Below are 15,285 nucleotides of genomic sequence, written 5' to 3'. Positions count from 1 at the left end.
TTATTTATCATTTGTTTTTTTTTTTTGAGAATTTTGTTATTAATTCTAATACTTTTAAGGCTCATATCTCCGTTTATTAATATAAAATTTAATTTTTGTATACAAAAAGTTTATATATATATAAATAAACATTATGATTAAGGCAAAGCTCGATAAATAGTTTATAAACAGTTTAATTTTTATTTATTTAGAATGAATATTAATTAGATTTTAAAACGGATTTTTTTAGTACTTTAAAACTGGTTTATTAAATGAGTGAAACATAAACAAAGTGTTTTTTAATTCATAAAGTTGATTTATTATTTGATTATTATATTATTAATATTATCATTTGTGAGCTTATTTTATTTATTTATAATATAATTATTTTAATTTATAATGGATTGTTTTTATATCTAAAAAATAAGATATACATTTATTTATTTTTTACTTGATTATTATTATTAATTAACCTTGTTTTTTTATTAATGAAGACGGTTGATGAAGAACAAATTGGGTGAATTACCCAAAAATGCTGATTTTTTTACCAAAATTATCAAATTAAGTCGATTTTTTCAAAAATTACCAGATTAGGCCTATTTTGGAGAGAGAAGGAAAACGCGTCTAGCTGGACGCTCTTTCCTGCTCAGTCAGCAAAGCACGTCTAACTAGACGTGTTTTTCTCTAGCTGAGTCGGCTCGCTTCTCTAAAGTCCACAAGTTTTAGCAGCCACCTTAAATGTAACACCCCCAACCCGTATCCCTCGCTGGAACTGGGTTACGAAGCATTATCAGAAATTACAGATCAAACAGACAGAAATCTCAAACATTTTATATCATCAAAACAAGTCATCAAAGCATCATTTTAATTCAAATTATAAACTCTCCAAAATAGATCTTATAACTTCATTTACAATCAAACCATAAAATAACTAATATTTAGACACTTTAGGTACATGCTGACACAAAGAAATAAACATCACCATATTTGAGTTTGGGATCGTTGTTGGATGCTAAATCAGCGATCAAACTTAAGAACTTAACCTACGCACGGAAAATAAAACCGTACGCTGAGTAAAAACTCAATGGTATTTTTATAATCCAAATATTTAAAAATAAAACAATAAAATATGAATAATAAAATGTTAAGCACAATTGAACATTTAAAATCATACAATACTCGATTTTCATCACTTGCTATATATAATACATTTCCATAATTTATTCACGTATCATTTAAACAATGGCACTACCCATTCCACAATCAATTTATGAGTATATAACTCGTGTATTCCATGTAATTACAACATATTTCACATTCTATTTTCAATTCACTAACTCATATTCTTATTCTTAGCCCAAAGTAGATTTTATAGAACACGACGGATATACGGAATAAATACAGAGGTGCATTATTATGCACTAATGAACAGAGAGCACTAAAGTACTATACAGAGAGCACAGATGTGCTAAACAGAGAGCACTGACGTGCTAGTAATCAGAGAGCACCAACGTGCTAATAATCAGAGAGCACTGATGTGCTACTAATTTGAGAGCACGCTAAAGTTCCTTAATGGCATGCCACTAATATCCCAGTAGTTCTAAATTCCATCTACTTGGGCATCTACTTGGGCATTAATGCTGAATTTTATACATATAAAAAATAATTCAATTATCATATTTGCACAATTTCACATTTACACATATATATTCATAATATATATATTCCAATTTAATTTAACCAATATAATTTCATCACATACCAAAACAATCCATTTCAATTGTAAAACACAATAATTCTCACCTCAATCACCTACTATAACATTTAATTAAAAATGCAACAATTAATAATTAGATTCAGATATAGAAATACAAACCAGGAATTCCGAGCTATTCCTCGTCGACTATATTTTTCCCCTTTTTAGTCGAGAATTCTGGTACGACGCTAGATACGGAATTAAAACAATTAAAAATCATCAATACAACACCATTCAATCTGAGACTAACTTTTTCAATTTTTACTCAATATTTTCCTAAATTCCAATTTAGTCCCTGAACTGAGACTAACTTTTATTCTCAAAACTAATTTCATATTTTCATTCCATTCCCACTTTAAACTAATTTAACTCTCTAATTTCACCATAAATCCCTAATTTTTAAATTCTCTCAATTTAGTCTCTACTATTCAAAACTTATGTTTTATTTTACAAATCAACCCTTTACTAACTTCTAACTTGAAATTCAATCAATTTAATCCCTAATTCTTCAATTAATTCAACATAATCAATGTCTAGAAATATAATAACTTTCAAAATTTCAACATAAACCATGAAATATTTTGTTCTAGAAATCCAAAAACTCAAAAATTACAAAAAAAAAAGATTAAATTGACTTACCAAATTAACTTTGAACATCAAAAACCCTAATTCTCCTTTTTTTTTTCTTTCTCCTTCTCTGTCTCGTTTTTCAATTCTGTTTCTATTCTCTTTTCTCTTTTTTATTTCTTTTATAATATAATATAATATAATATAATATTTATACTTAACTTTTAAGTAATATTATAATAATAATAATATATTTTAACTTTAGATTTTTTTAAAAAAATCTACTTATGCCGCCTCAATTTTAGAAAAAGGCATAATTTCCTATTTGGTCCTTTTAACTTTTCTTTAATCTTTAATTAAACTTTTATCTCTATTGCAATTTAATCCTTTTTAATTAATTAACTATCGAAACGTTAAAATTTTTTAACAAAACTTTAATATTATTCTAATGACACTCCGTAAATATTTATAAAAGTATTGATGACTCAGTTTATAATATCGAGGTCTTGATACCTCGTTTTCAACCCAATTTACCTAATAATTTCTTTTAAATCACAAAATTCACTAATTCAAAAATATTTCTAAAATCACGCTTAACTTATAATTATTAATTAATAAATTTTTATAACTTTTTCATCAAATTTAGTGATCTCAAATCACTGTTCTGACACTACTAAAAATTGGGCTGTTACATTAAATGGACAAGATTTCGTGATTTATCAAGCATTAAGAGACCCTCAATAATCTTAAAGATGTATGCTCAAGCATGTTGTTCTCCAACTTCCCTCGATTTCGCATCAAGCTCAACAAAATTTCTTTTCAACTAATTCATATCTATTCGGGCTCCAAAAATTTAATACAATTTTAATAAAAAAATGAGAGTGAATTGAGAGAATTGAGTAAGAATTAAGAGAGAATTGAAGGAGGATTGAATGAATTGAGAGAGAGCTAAGAGTGAATTGAAAAAGTGGGAAATTTGGGGGTTTAAATAGGGAAAAAATTAGCCTTTGGAATTCAACCCGTTGGAGGGTAGCCATTGCAGGCAAAACGCATACAATTGAATGCGCTTTACTGATTGAGCAGGAAAGCGCATTCAGCTGGAAGCATTTTCATGCCAAATCCGTTGAAAATGCGTCTAGCTAGACAAATTTTCCATTTCTCTCCAAAATTGGCCTAATTTGGTAAGTTTTGAAAAAAACTGGCCTAACTCGATAATTTTTCAAAAGAAAATGACATTTTTGGGTAATTCAACTGAACAATTTTGCTTAATATTAACGAACATACAAATTAGCCTAAAATTAAACAAATGAATGTCGGTACCATCCGTCTTGAAACACACTTGAAAATTAAAAGTTGAAACCAAACCTATAAGTACCCCAACATTGGCATTAATGTCAGTTTCTACCACGATCCAGGCAGCAAGCAAAACTGAGCTCCACCTAAGATAAAGGACTCTGTCAATCCTTTAACACAAACAAACAAAAGGGTTTGTGTTGTTCCTTTCTTCCTCGATAAAAAGGCTTAGATTTTTGGGCACCCAAATTTCAAATCAATAAAGGTTGAAGTTTTTTTTTTTTCCCCTTTTTTGCCAGTAAGAGGCTTAAACTTAAGCTGAAAAAGTCAACATTTTGGGTTCCTGGATTTGGTCTTTTTCTTGTTTTTTCTCAAATTTTGTAGCGATGACGCCAGTGGGAATTCTTGGCATTCTGTTTCTGCTGCTGGCACTATACTGCGGGACAGACCCTTTTAAGCACAGTGCAATCTCTGAATTCCCCGACTTTGAGGCTTACAAGGTGGATATGCCTCCATGGGAAATGGTTCCAATGGTTAGGGACAAGGATAATTTGCTTCAGAAATTAGAGATTAAGTTCCTGAACCAGGTTCAAGGCCCTGAGAGCATGGCATTTGACCCTCTTGGCCGTGGTCCTTACACTGGTGTTGCTGATGGTCGCATTGTCTTCTGGGATGGTGAAAAGTGGAATGATTTTGCTCATACTTCCAGCAATAGGTGAGTTTTCAAGTTCGTTTTTTGATGCAGATTGGTAGAAATTTCTATGAACAAAGTGTCAAGTATCATCAGCCTGGGAATTTTTTAACTTTCCATTTGTTCAGTTAATCGTCATGATTGTTTTCTTTAGTTAAGAGGTTACTTGGGTTTGTAGAAAATGGTTCGACACTGAATTTAAAAAACCAATCAAATGATTTATATCGCTAAAGAAGTGTGCTTCTTCAATATAAAAGAGAAGAAACAGTGATTCTTTGAGCTTTCCAGTCTTTCTTTACTCGATGTCGGTAAAGTATGGGTTTAGAGGCTTAGAAGTGTTAGTCGCATAGCATATATTTTATATCCAATAATGACACTAGAAAGTTAGCCGGGTTATCTGCTTTGCTACGTGTTTTTCTTAAGATCTTGTTGGGGAGTTCTAGGAAAATCATTCACCAGATTTAATTCTGATTTCAGGTCAGAACTTTGTAATCCAAAGCCATCACCTCTGAGTTACCTACCAAATGAGCATATCTGTGGCAGGCCTTTGGGCCTCCGATTTGATAAGAAAACTGGTGATTTGTACATTGCCGATGCATATTTGGGGTTGCTGAAGGTTGGTCCGGAAGGCGGATTAGCGACATCACTTGTAACAGGGGCAAATGGGGTGCCCCTGAGGTTTACCAATGACCTTGACATTGATGATGAAGGAATCGTATATTTTACTGATAGCAGCAGCAAATACCAAAGAAGGTAGGTTTCTGATGATAAGTTTTATTAAATCACAAGGACATTCAATTGCCACTGCCGCCTATTCTCTAGGATATGGTAGAGGATGCATATTTTCTATATTCCAACCATTGCTGGAAAACATCTGTGTAAAGTTTATCTATGCTTATTTTGATTGACATTTGAACTTCTGAGACTCGAGACGTGCAAATTTTCCGTTTGCACCGGTAATGTTGCAATGTATATGTATATATGATGCTTACTCGAAAGACCCCATCATCCGGACTATCCATTAGTACTGACACAATAATATTTCAGGAACTTCAAGCAGCTAATTTTTTCTTCGGAGAATGGTGGGAGGCTTATCAAGTATAATCCACACACAAAGGAAACCACTATCCTTATGACAAATCTTCAATTTCCTAATGGTGTATCCTTAAGCAAAGATGGTACTTTTCTTGTATGTTGTGAAGGATGTCCTGGCAGGTGAGCTTTGCTTCCAAATATACTCGAATATCATCAACTTAGATGTGCTCCAGCCAGTGCAGAAGTTTTTCCTCTAGATGTAAATCACTGCTTTGGGAATATTGGAAAGATCTTTGTTAATCTGATCCCTCATTTTCCCTAAAGTATCCATGTACGACTCGTTTTAAAGATGGGTATGGGGGTATGATTAACAAAAATTAAGCATATTTGTATCAGACACATACTTGCATTTGATGATCGACACTTAAACCCTGAGTTCGATAACATAGGGAAAGATCACATTAAAAACGGAAGTTCTCTTTTGTTTTTTTTTTTTTGTGGAAGTGCCTATCATGGTACATTTGTTTTTGTTGGATTTGCCCTGTTGTTTGCTTTGATCATTGAGTGTGAGGGTATCAAAAGAGATGCAGATTGAGATGTTCTTTAATGGATAACTATCTACTATTCCTATGTAATGGTTTGATATCTGTTAAATACAGATTACTCAGATACTGGTTGAAAGGTGAGAAAGCAGGGACTTGGGAGGTATTCGCCATCTTACCAGGATTTCCCGACAACATCCGCACAAACAAAGATGGCGAATTTTGGGTCGCAATTAACTCTCGAAGGTCCATGTACGCTCATATATTAGGATTACACCCAAAAGTTAGGAAGTTCATTCTGAAGCTCCCCATCTCAACAAAGGTTCAAGTCCTGCTTCATGTTGGGGGTAAGCTGCATGCACAAGTCGTCAAATACAGCCCGGAGGGAAAGCTTTTACGGATTTTGGAGGATAGTGAAGGGAAGGTCGTGAAAGCGGTTAGTGAAGTCGATGAGAGGGACGGAAAACTTTGGCTAGGGAGTGTCCTAATGCCCTTTATTGCAGTTTATGATTTGAATTGAGTTTGGCAAGTCTTTTGACCTACAAAACAGGAGCTTTGGCATTATGAATGTTTGACATTGAAATGTTTTGAAGATTTGAACTCAGCAAACTGTGGTATTTGTTACTGGTATGGGACTGTATAATAAATAATAGACTTGGAATTTTTATTTTTATTTTTTCCTTTTTAAAGGATGGACTTGCAAATTTTGAATGCATGAGTGAAATACTATACCAAAAATTATGATACAAATATATAGCTCGTAACTTTTGATTAATTAGTCAATTTAATCATTATTCTTTTTTTAAGCACTTTAGTTTCTCCATCGTTCTATTTTGGTAAAATTAATTAAATTTGGATTAACAATTAATAACACTCACTATTTTATTTTATATGCCATGTGATCATGTAATGTTAAAATTATAAAAAATTTAAAAAACTAAGAAGATAAAGAAAATTTTATAAATATTGATTTCTTTAAAAAATAAAAAGTAATAAACGCTTTTAAAAACTCAAAAAAAAATATTAAAAAATTATAATAATAATAAAAACTAAGAAAAATTAAGAACTTTTTTAGAAATAAAATAATTATTAAAATTTTAATTCGTAAGAAAATTTTAACAACAATCTTTTAAAGAATCTATAAAAATTTCAAAATAATGTTTCCAAATCTGAGAAACCCTCTCCTTTCTCTAACCATCACTACGATTCTCCCATTCTCTATTCTCTACCTCCTTCCCATTTTCCTCTCCTTGAACTTTTTCCAGAAAAGAATAGTCATCGCCGCCTGCCTGCTTGTTATGCTTGAACCCGGAGCTTGATTTTAACGTTGGTTTCTCTAATAGCTTTCTTAAAAACCGCAGATATGAGCCAAAAGATTGAAGCTTTCGACTCTTCGATTTCGTTTCCAGCCATGGGATTGGTAATATCATCAATGATTCTTTGTATTTGTTTGAGGGTACATTTTGATGTTGCAAATAACCATTATCCAATTAATATCATCAAAGTTCCACACATTCACTGCAATCGAAACGTTTAAAGTGTCAACCCCAATCACAAATCTTTTACATCCATTTCTTCATTAAAAATATGCTGAGGATAAAAAAAAAATTCTGATTTTTTTTAATGTATTATTAAAATTACATGCTAACATATATGATAAAATAGCGTTACGCATGTGAAATGCCCCATTTTGTTGCTTCAAAATCTTCCGTAGGTTTTTGGTAAGTTGGATGTTTCATTGGCTCATTTTGTTGTTTCTTAGTGTTAAAATCGTAGTGCAGGTTTTTTAGTTCTTTGTCTACAATATTTGGTAGACTTCTTCTAATAAAGTTAGACCGATGAGCGTTCAGTTCATCAAAAATAAAAATTATAAATATAAACAGAATTAAATTTCGTAGTAGAGACAAAGATTGGTTTGCTTAATTTTGTGATTTCTTACAACCAAAACGTTTTGTGGGTGAAAAACAAAGTGGAGGTTTAAAGTATAACTTAATTAAATAATAAAAAAATCTAAATAAAATAAAAATAAGATAGAATAATAAAATTTCTAATTCAAAATAAATTTAACCAATAAGCTAAGAACAATATTGGTTTAGGTTCTAAACTGATCACAGATCTTAAATCTCATTTCATTTTATGATAAGTCGGTTATAGAGATTGAGGAGTAGCCTCAAACTTTAAATTTTTCCGTAGTGGTAAATTAACTACAAAAATAGCCCAACAACGAACTCTTGCCAAATGAACAACTCTGAGATCAACTCTCACAGTTTAATTCTTCAAGAACCTTACGAATGAGAAGAATTCGGCTCAAGTCAACAACTATACAAGCCGTTTAAACTAAATCACTAATTCTTTTGATGTCACCCAACTGTACCCAATCAAATCATGCCAACTTGTTCTTCGATAAAATAAAATGGATTGAATTATTTTACCAACAGTGTACTGCTCTAAGCATCGAACCAGAGGCCATCTCAAAACAATACTAACGAGGCAATCCTATTTTTCTCATAAATGGGAGAAATAGCGAATATCAAAATGAAAAGCAAAGAACAACGTACGAAATTGCTAAAGGAAATTTTACTAAAAAGAAAAAAAATAATAAAATACTTAAAACAATGATACATTTTTTTATACAATGCCTAAAATTATCTATAATTATTCCTCAACACTTAAATAGAAGTATAAAACACACTTGAGCACACTCGAATTCACATTCACTTACACCGGCTACAATCTTGATGCCAATTGAGCTAATGTCGTATAACATTGATAATGGGTAGTTGTGTGTCCCCCTTTTTATGCCAATGTCATAAATTAGTCCATATAGGTTAGATTAAAGAGCAAATTATATCCTACTAAAAATTACATCTATTTCTACTTTTAAGTGATGTTGTGACTAATAGAGCAACCAAATAGTGATACATGATGTGCCATATGTACCTCATATTGATGTGGCACATTTTACTACATCATAAAATATTTAAAAATTAAAAAACTCAAAAATAAATAAATTTTTAAAAATTATTTAAAATACCACGTCCAAGATAAACCTAGACAAACTGGTTGACTACGTTAAAACGAACTTAGACAAATAATTGTACGGGTTTATCCTGGACATGGTTTTTAACAACATTATAGAAAATTGTTTAAAAATAATTAAAATTTATAAGAAATGATTAAAAACATTATAGAAAATTATTTAAAAAACTAAAATTTATAAGAATTATTATTTTTGAAATTATTGAAGATTATTAGTAACAGAATCAAACTCAAATGAGCCTAGACAACTATTTTGTTTAAATTCATTCTAGAGTTGTTTCTTAAATAATTATTAAATAATTATAAAAATTATACAAAATTATAGATAATTATTTAAAATTTATTAAGAATTATAAGAAATTAATAAAATTGAGCTCAACTTAATTAACTAAAAATATCAACTTGATTAAGAAAATACATGTGTATATGGGTATAATTGAATTCTTTAAACATGTTATATGTGGGTATACATATAGTTTTTATAAATTTTAAAATTTTCTATTATTATTTATAATTTCTTATAATTCTTAATAATTTTTATACAATTTTTTGTAATTTTTTTGATAATTATTTAAGAAATCACTCTAGACTAAACTTGAACAAATGATTCCTAGTTTTATTTGAGTTTGGACAACCATTTGTCCATAATCATGTTCGATGTTATTTTTAATAATTTTAAATTTTTTATAACTCTAAATAATTTTTAAATAATTCTCTTATGTTTTGTTTTTTTTTTGAAAAATCATGTCTCGGATGAAATGAACCAAGACAACCATTTATCTAGGTTCATCCTGATGATATTTTAAATAATTATAAAACTTATTTACTTTTACGACTCTAATTTTTTTTAAATATTATCATGTCAACATGAGGTACACGCGGCATGCCATGTGTTAGTGTTTGGTTCTTCTATCAGTCACATTAGCATTTAACAGTAGAAATGGATGAAATCTTTAACAAAAAGACCAGTTTGCTCTTTTATTTAATGTATAGAGGCTAATTTGCCTATTTATTTGGTAGAAGGGTAAAATGTAACCCGACTCTTAACACAGGACATATGAATGGACCTATATAAAAAAAATTTGAAAAAAGTCAGACAATTACTTAGCAACACATATGAATGGAACTTTTAATGGAAAGGTCAATTTGCAGTTTTCCTAACGTATAAGGGTTAATTTGCCCATTTATTTTAGTAAAATGGGCAAAATACAATCTACTAAAGGGGCTTTCGTAGTACTTTTACCAACAATTGAAATTTTAATTGAAATGGTGAAGTTAAAGCTTTATAAACTTAACTTTTTAGGTTCAAATCAATAATGTATGATTTTTTTGTAGAGTTTTTGTAATAATATTTGTTACTTTATAAATAGGCTTAATTCACGATTTAGCTCTTGAAGTATATTCATTTTTCCATTTTGGTATCTAAATTTTTTTTATCCCCAATTTGGTACCTAAAGTACCAATTTCCTATTTTTGGTCCATTTTGTAATGGACGTTAAAAAACTGTTAGGCAACTTTGGCCAATGAAAAAGCGCCACATGGCATGTTTTTGGCCAATGAAAAAATGCCATATGGCAATTAGGTTTATTTAAAATAAAAACATTAAATTTAAATTAAAAATAGAAAATTATAATATTAAATATTTAAATATTGAAAAATACATTTGACTTTGACCGAGCGTTGATTGGTGTTGAACGATGTTAATTAGCATTGATTGTCCACGTAACGCTATTAAAACACGCCACGTGCCCCCTTTTTTTTAGTATTGTACATAGAATATTTATTAAAAATATAAAAAAAAACCCGTATATAATATATAAAAATTTTAAACTAAAGTTTGAAAATGAAATTTTGTATCTAAGAGGCAAACCTCAATAAAAGGTTCTCAGCTTAGCAATAAAAGATACAACTCAATACATGACTAAAAAATTCTCTGGAGTAAAGTTTCTCTCCAAAAGTTTTCCTCCAAAAACTTTCAAAAATTTAAATTTTAGTGTTAAAAATTTTAAATTCAAAACAGATCAAATAAGTTTTTAAAAACTTTAAAATTTAAATTTAAATCATATTTTTACTTCCATCCATCCTCCGATCCTCAAGCCAAACAATTGCAAAAAAAAATTTCAAGCCAAATTGGTTGCCAGCGCATTGTTGGCTTAGGCCAAAACTAAAAAAAAAATACAAAAAGCTTATTGCTGAAATGCTCAACTCAATGGATTCTAACACAGAAGATGAGAAATCCTCAACATCTTTAATTAAAATTGTGGATCTTGCATATGACACCATAATAGTGATAATCACCAAAACTAAAAAGAAAGAAATTTAATAAAAGAAGAAGAAGAAGAAGAAGAAGAAAATAATTATTTTGAAATAATTGTCTACAACCTTCCAAGATTCTCTGCATACCTGAAGAAATTGTTCCAAAAGAAGACAAGAAAGCCAAATAGTAATGATCCCCTAGAAGACTAAAAATGGAGATGAATTGTAACAGCTCGTCTAACGAAATTCTAATATTCGGTTACTGTTTATTGAGATATGGTGCTTCGAGTGAATTACAAGGGAGTAAGATATTAGATATGACAAGTATAAGATTCTGTGAATGCGCTAATCAGCAAATTCTGTGTTTTGACGAGCTCGGTGGTTTAGCGAACTCTCTTGTGAAGTATACGCCACGCCACTGGGTTAGATGTTTTTGTTAAAGTTTGTAGTTTAATAGAACTGGTACCATTTGGTGAGACTATTTAGTTAGTCAAACAAGATCTGGTTAGAACGGAACTAAGTTACTGTAGTTGATAAGACTAGAATTTATTATGAGAGTACTTATTACGAGAAACAAGGAAGGGTTAGTCTGATGATTTGACTTTTCCACTAAACCTAGTTTTCGTGTTAAGATGTATAAGTAGTGACTTCTTGAATAATCTTGTCATCTTCTTGGCATTCATCCTCTTTCAAAATTTTCTCTACACTCGCTCTTTCTGAAAACCTAAGATCGAAAATCTACTTGAATTGGGTTCGCTGTACTCAGTCAACTCCTTCGCTTATTTTAGCTCCTTGGTAATTATCGATGAACCCTAGGTTATTTTCATGGTTATTTACATAATATTAGCACTATATATGTTAGTGTAAGGAAAAAAACTTCCTGGTTCTAGGTTTTATGGAAACGTTTCTTGCAAACATGTTTAGTGAAAGCTCGATAAAGCAAATCGAAAAAGCCAAGAGGGGGTGAACTGGCCTTTAAAAAATTTGGTGGAAGCAAAGGCATGAATGAAACAAAGAACATAAAGAATTTAGAATAGTTTGGCCCCAATTGCCTACTCCACTACCTTAGCTTTCCACAACTAAAGATTTTTCCCAAATTCACTAATTTGTTCAACCTTTGAGGACAATGTTTAACCTTACAACTCCTTAAGATTTCTACCCCAAGTCTTAAGTTTTAAAACCTCTCAAAGAGATACAAATGAGCAAACAAAAAAACAATCCTTACAAAATAAAGTTGTTTGCAAATTGAAGCACAAATACAATGAAGTGCACTTGAGCAAAATAAAAGAGATAAGGCTCACAAGTGTATGTAAGAAGAATATGAAAATTTAAGTTCTAAGATTGTTTGATTGATGATTTTTGCTTAAAAGTACTTTCTTGGATGTTGTAGGACTTTAAAAAGATGGTATTTATACCCCCTAATAGATTTCCAACCATTGAGGATGTTGGAGAAGTTAATATGGCCGTTAGAGATGTAAAACCAAAGCATTTATTTCACCTGCAACTTCGAGTATCGATACCTACAAAAAGGGTATCGATATTTTTTGTTATAAATGCTAATTCAGTGACCGTTGGAATGAAATAATCGATACTTTAAAAAAATTTTATCGATACTTCTTGAAATAGGTATCGATACGGATTGATACCTTGTAGGGTTTATGAGAAACAAAATACAATTGTGGTATCGTTTTTTAAAAGGTATCGATTATTTTCAAAAAGTATCGATATCAAAAATATGGTATCGATAATTTTTAAGATTTTGACAAAATGCCTTTTTGGTCCCGATTTTATTAAGGGTATTGATTATTTTCAAAAATTATCGATACTTCTTGACCTGGAGCAATTCTGACTTGTTTGAAAATCATTTTGATGTGCTAAAATGATTTTAACTTAATTGAGATCATTCTACTTGGTTAAAAACATTTTCACTTGATTTTAAAATTGTTTCAAAATTTTCTAAGAGTTTATTGTAAGTATTAAAAAAATTCATTTCTTAGAATTCAAATTTAAAAATTAATTTCTCAAATTTACCTTATATTCAAAAACACTTTTAATTTGTTATATCAAAATCTTTTATCAAATAAAGTTTAGTTTAACATTTAGTTTCTGGAATAGTGATCTGATAAGTTTAACTATCCATATTTTAGCTCAAAACAATCTTGAAGATCCCCGTGATAAGGGCAAAGGTCCTATTGTTTAAACTTGCTGCATTTTCTAGTGAGTTCCTTTTTTCTTCCATGTGTGTGTGTAATACTTTTGTTTATACCTTGTGTGAGGTAAGTATTCATACTCTGAAGGGATGAAATGTCTGTACATGAAAGGTGGTCGTTCGGAGTTGTGAGTCTAGTGCTGGTAGGTCGGTATTAAAGAGTAAGAACTAAAGGTGATCATGGGTCGGGCTGGGTCAGGTTTGGATTGGGCCCAAGTAAAAAATTTAGGCCCATTTTCTAGGCACGGGCTTGGCTCGGCCCAAAAAATGGGCCTAAAAATTTTCCCTAACACGGCCTAGATAAAAATACTAAAACCCGGGCCTGACCCAGCTCGCCCATATTAAATTTTTTTATATTATATTATATTATTTTTACATAATTTTTAAATATATAATACATCAAAAATACTAAAAACATTAAAATAAATATTTCCGAACAAACTGAAATTAAATTTTAAAAATTATGTATACTTAAATAATATTAAAATAGATGCAACTTAACAAGAAAATTTCTCTAAAATAAAAAAATTAACAATAAAATAAGTTTTATACAAAATCTAAAAAATAACAACATAATAGTGAAATGGTAGCAAAATAGGAAAAAAAACAAGAAAATATCATTAATATAATAATAATAATAATAATAAAATAGCAAATTTTTTTGTCATTTAGTGAATTTGGGCTGCGCCGGGCTCGGGCCAAAAATGTCTTACCAGAGGCTCGACCTGTTTTTAAAGCGGGCCTTATATTTTTGCCTAAGCCCATTTTTTGAGCCTATATTTTTGCCCAAACCCTCTCATTTTTCCGGCAGGCCTTCAGGTCGGGCCGAGTGGCCTATCCTATGAGCAAGTCTAATAAGAACCCTCCTTCGTGCTTAAGCCACTACCCACTCTTCTAACAAGGATGATATGGCCTAAAAAAATGGAAATAAACTCATGGCGATTTCTTCAATGGAATAAGTATTGAACTAACAGATCGCGATACATGAAAATGGTCATGTAGCCTCTAGTAGGGCAAGAGTCTGTTGCAAACCAGATTGACAAAACATGACAAAGGAATATGAATGAAGTAAATGAAATTACTACGAAAAAGGACCTGGGTACATGGCTAACATGAAGAGGGTGGTCTGTAAGGTCAAATGGGCGCAATGTATACGCTAAAGGAATAGTAAATTGGCATATAATATATCTATGATTGGTACTCGTCAACTGGCGAACTATGTGACTGTGTTTGAGTTCAAAGAAATTGCTTGAATTGTTAATGATTATTGGAATGTTTTCTTTTGAAACTCCTAGTTACCTTTCCTTCTCAAGCTTGCTACCGAAGTAAAGGAAGTGCTTGGACTACGCCAGAGGACGATTGTTATCATGAGATTTCTAATGTTTTATATTATGCATGACATAGAGGTGATTTCAAGGTGTTTAATTTTGAAGAATGAAGTTATATTCAAACTTATGATTGCGAAACTGAAATTTAATGAAAATATATTCAAGTATTTATTATTTTAAAGTGTACTATTTTATTTAGTCTTGAACGGCAAATGATTTTTTTTTGCACCAAAAATATTCTAAAATTAATGATTTTAACATAGTGATACGCCATTCTTGAATCCTCCTTAATAATCGGGTTTGGAAGTTACATGAATAATAATGATTCTCTACAAAGAAAATATGAAGATGAATAGTAAAAATTTTATGCAAAGAAAAGACCAAAATGAATGGTAAGGATTATCTACAAATATTCTCTCAAAAAAAATATACAATACGAAGATACATAATAAAAATTTCCTGAAAAATTTTTGTGTTATGATAATAATCAGAAAAAATAGCAATTGTATAGGCAAAAAGAAAATATTTGTAATAATGTAAAGGATCAAATTTTCCAATAAAAACATTGTAAAAAAGTAAAAGTCCCTATA

The 15,285-nt window shown here is 30.4% G+C and overlaps 1 protein-coding gene across 1 annotated transcript; it reads left to right on the top strand.

Moving 5' to 3' along the window:
- The first annotated feature begins 3,703 nt into the window (after nt 1–3,703).
- Nucleotides 3,704–6,536, top strand: LOC107953142 (protein STRICTOSIDINE SYNTHASE-LIKE 3). Its single transcript, XM_016888377.2, has 4 exons — nt 3,704–4,310; nt 4,764–5,039; nt 5,334–5,501; nt 5,981–6,536. Exons 1-4 carry the CDS (start codon nt 3,982–3,984, stop codon nt 6,381–6,383), a joined length of 1,176 nt encoding a protein of 391 aa, XP_016743866.2. The 5' UTR covers nt 3,704–3,981; the 3' UTR covers nt 6,384–6,536.
- The last annotated feature ends 8,749 nt before the right edge of the window (nt 6,537–15,285 follow it).

Source organism: Gossypium hirsutum, chromosome D07 (assembly GCF_007990345.1).
Source record: "Gossypium hirsutum isolate 1008001.06 chromosome D07, Gossypium_hirsutum_v2.1, whole genome shotgun sequence".
Taxonomy (NCBI): domain Eukaryota; kingdom Viridiplantae; phylum Streptophyta; class Magnoliopsida; order Malvales; family Malvaceae; genus Gossypium; species Gossypium hirsutum.
This window is presented reverse-complemented; position numbering and strand designations above follow the sequence as displayed.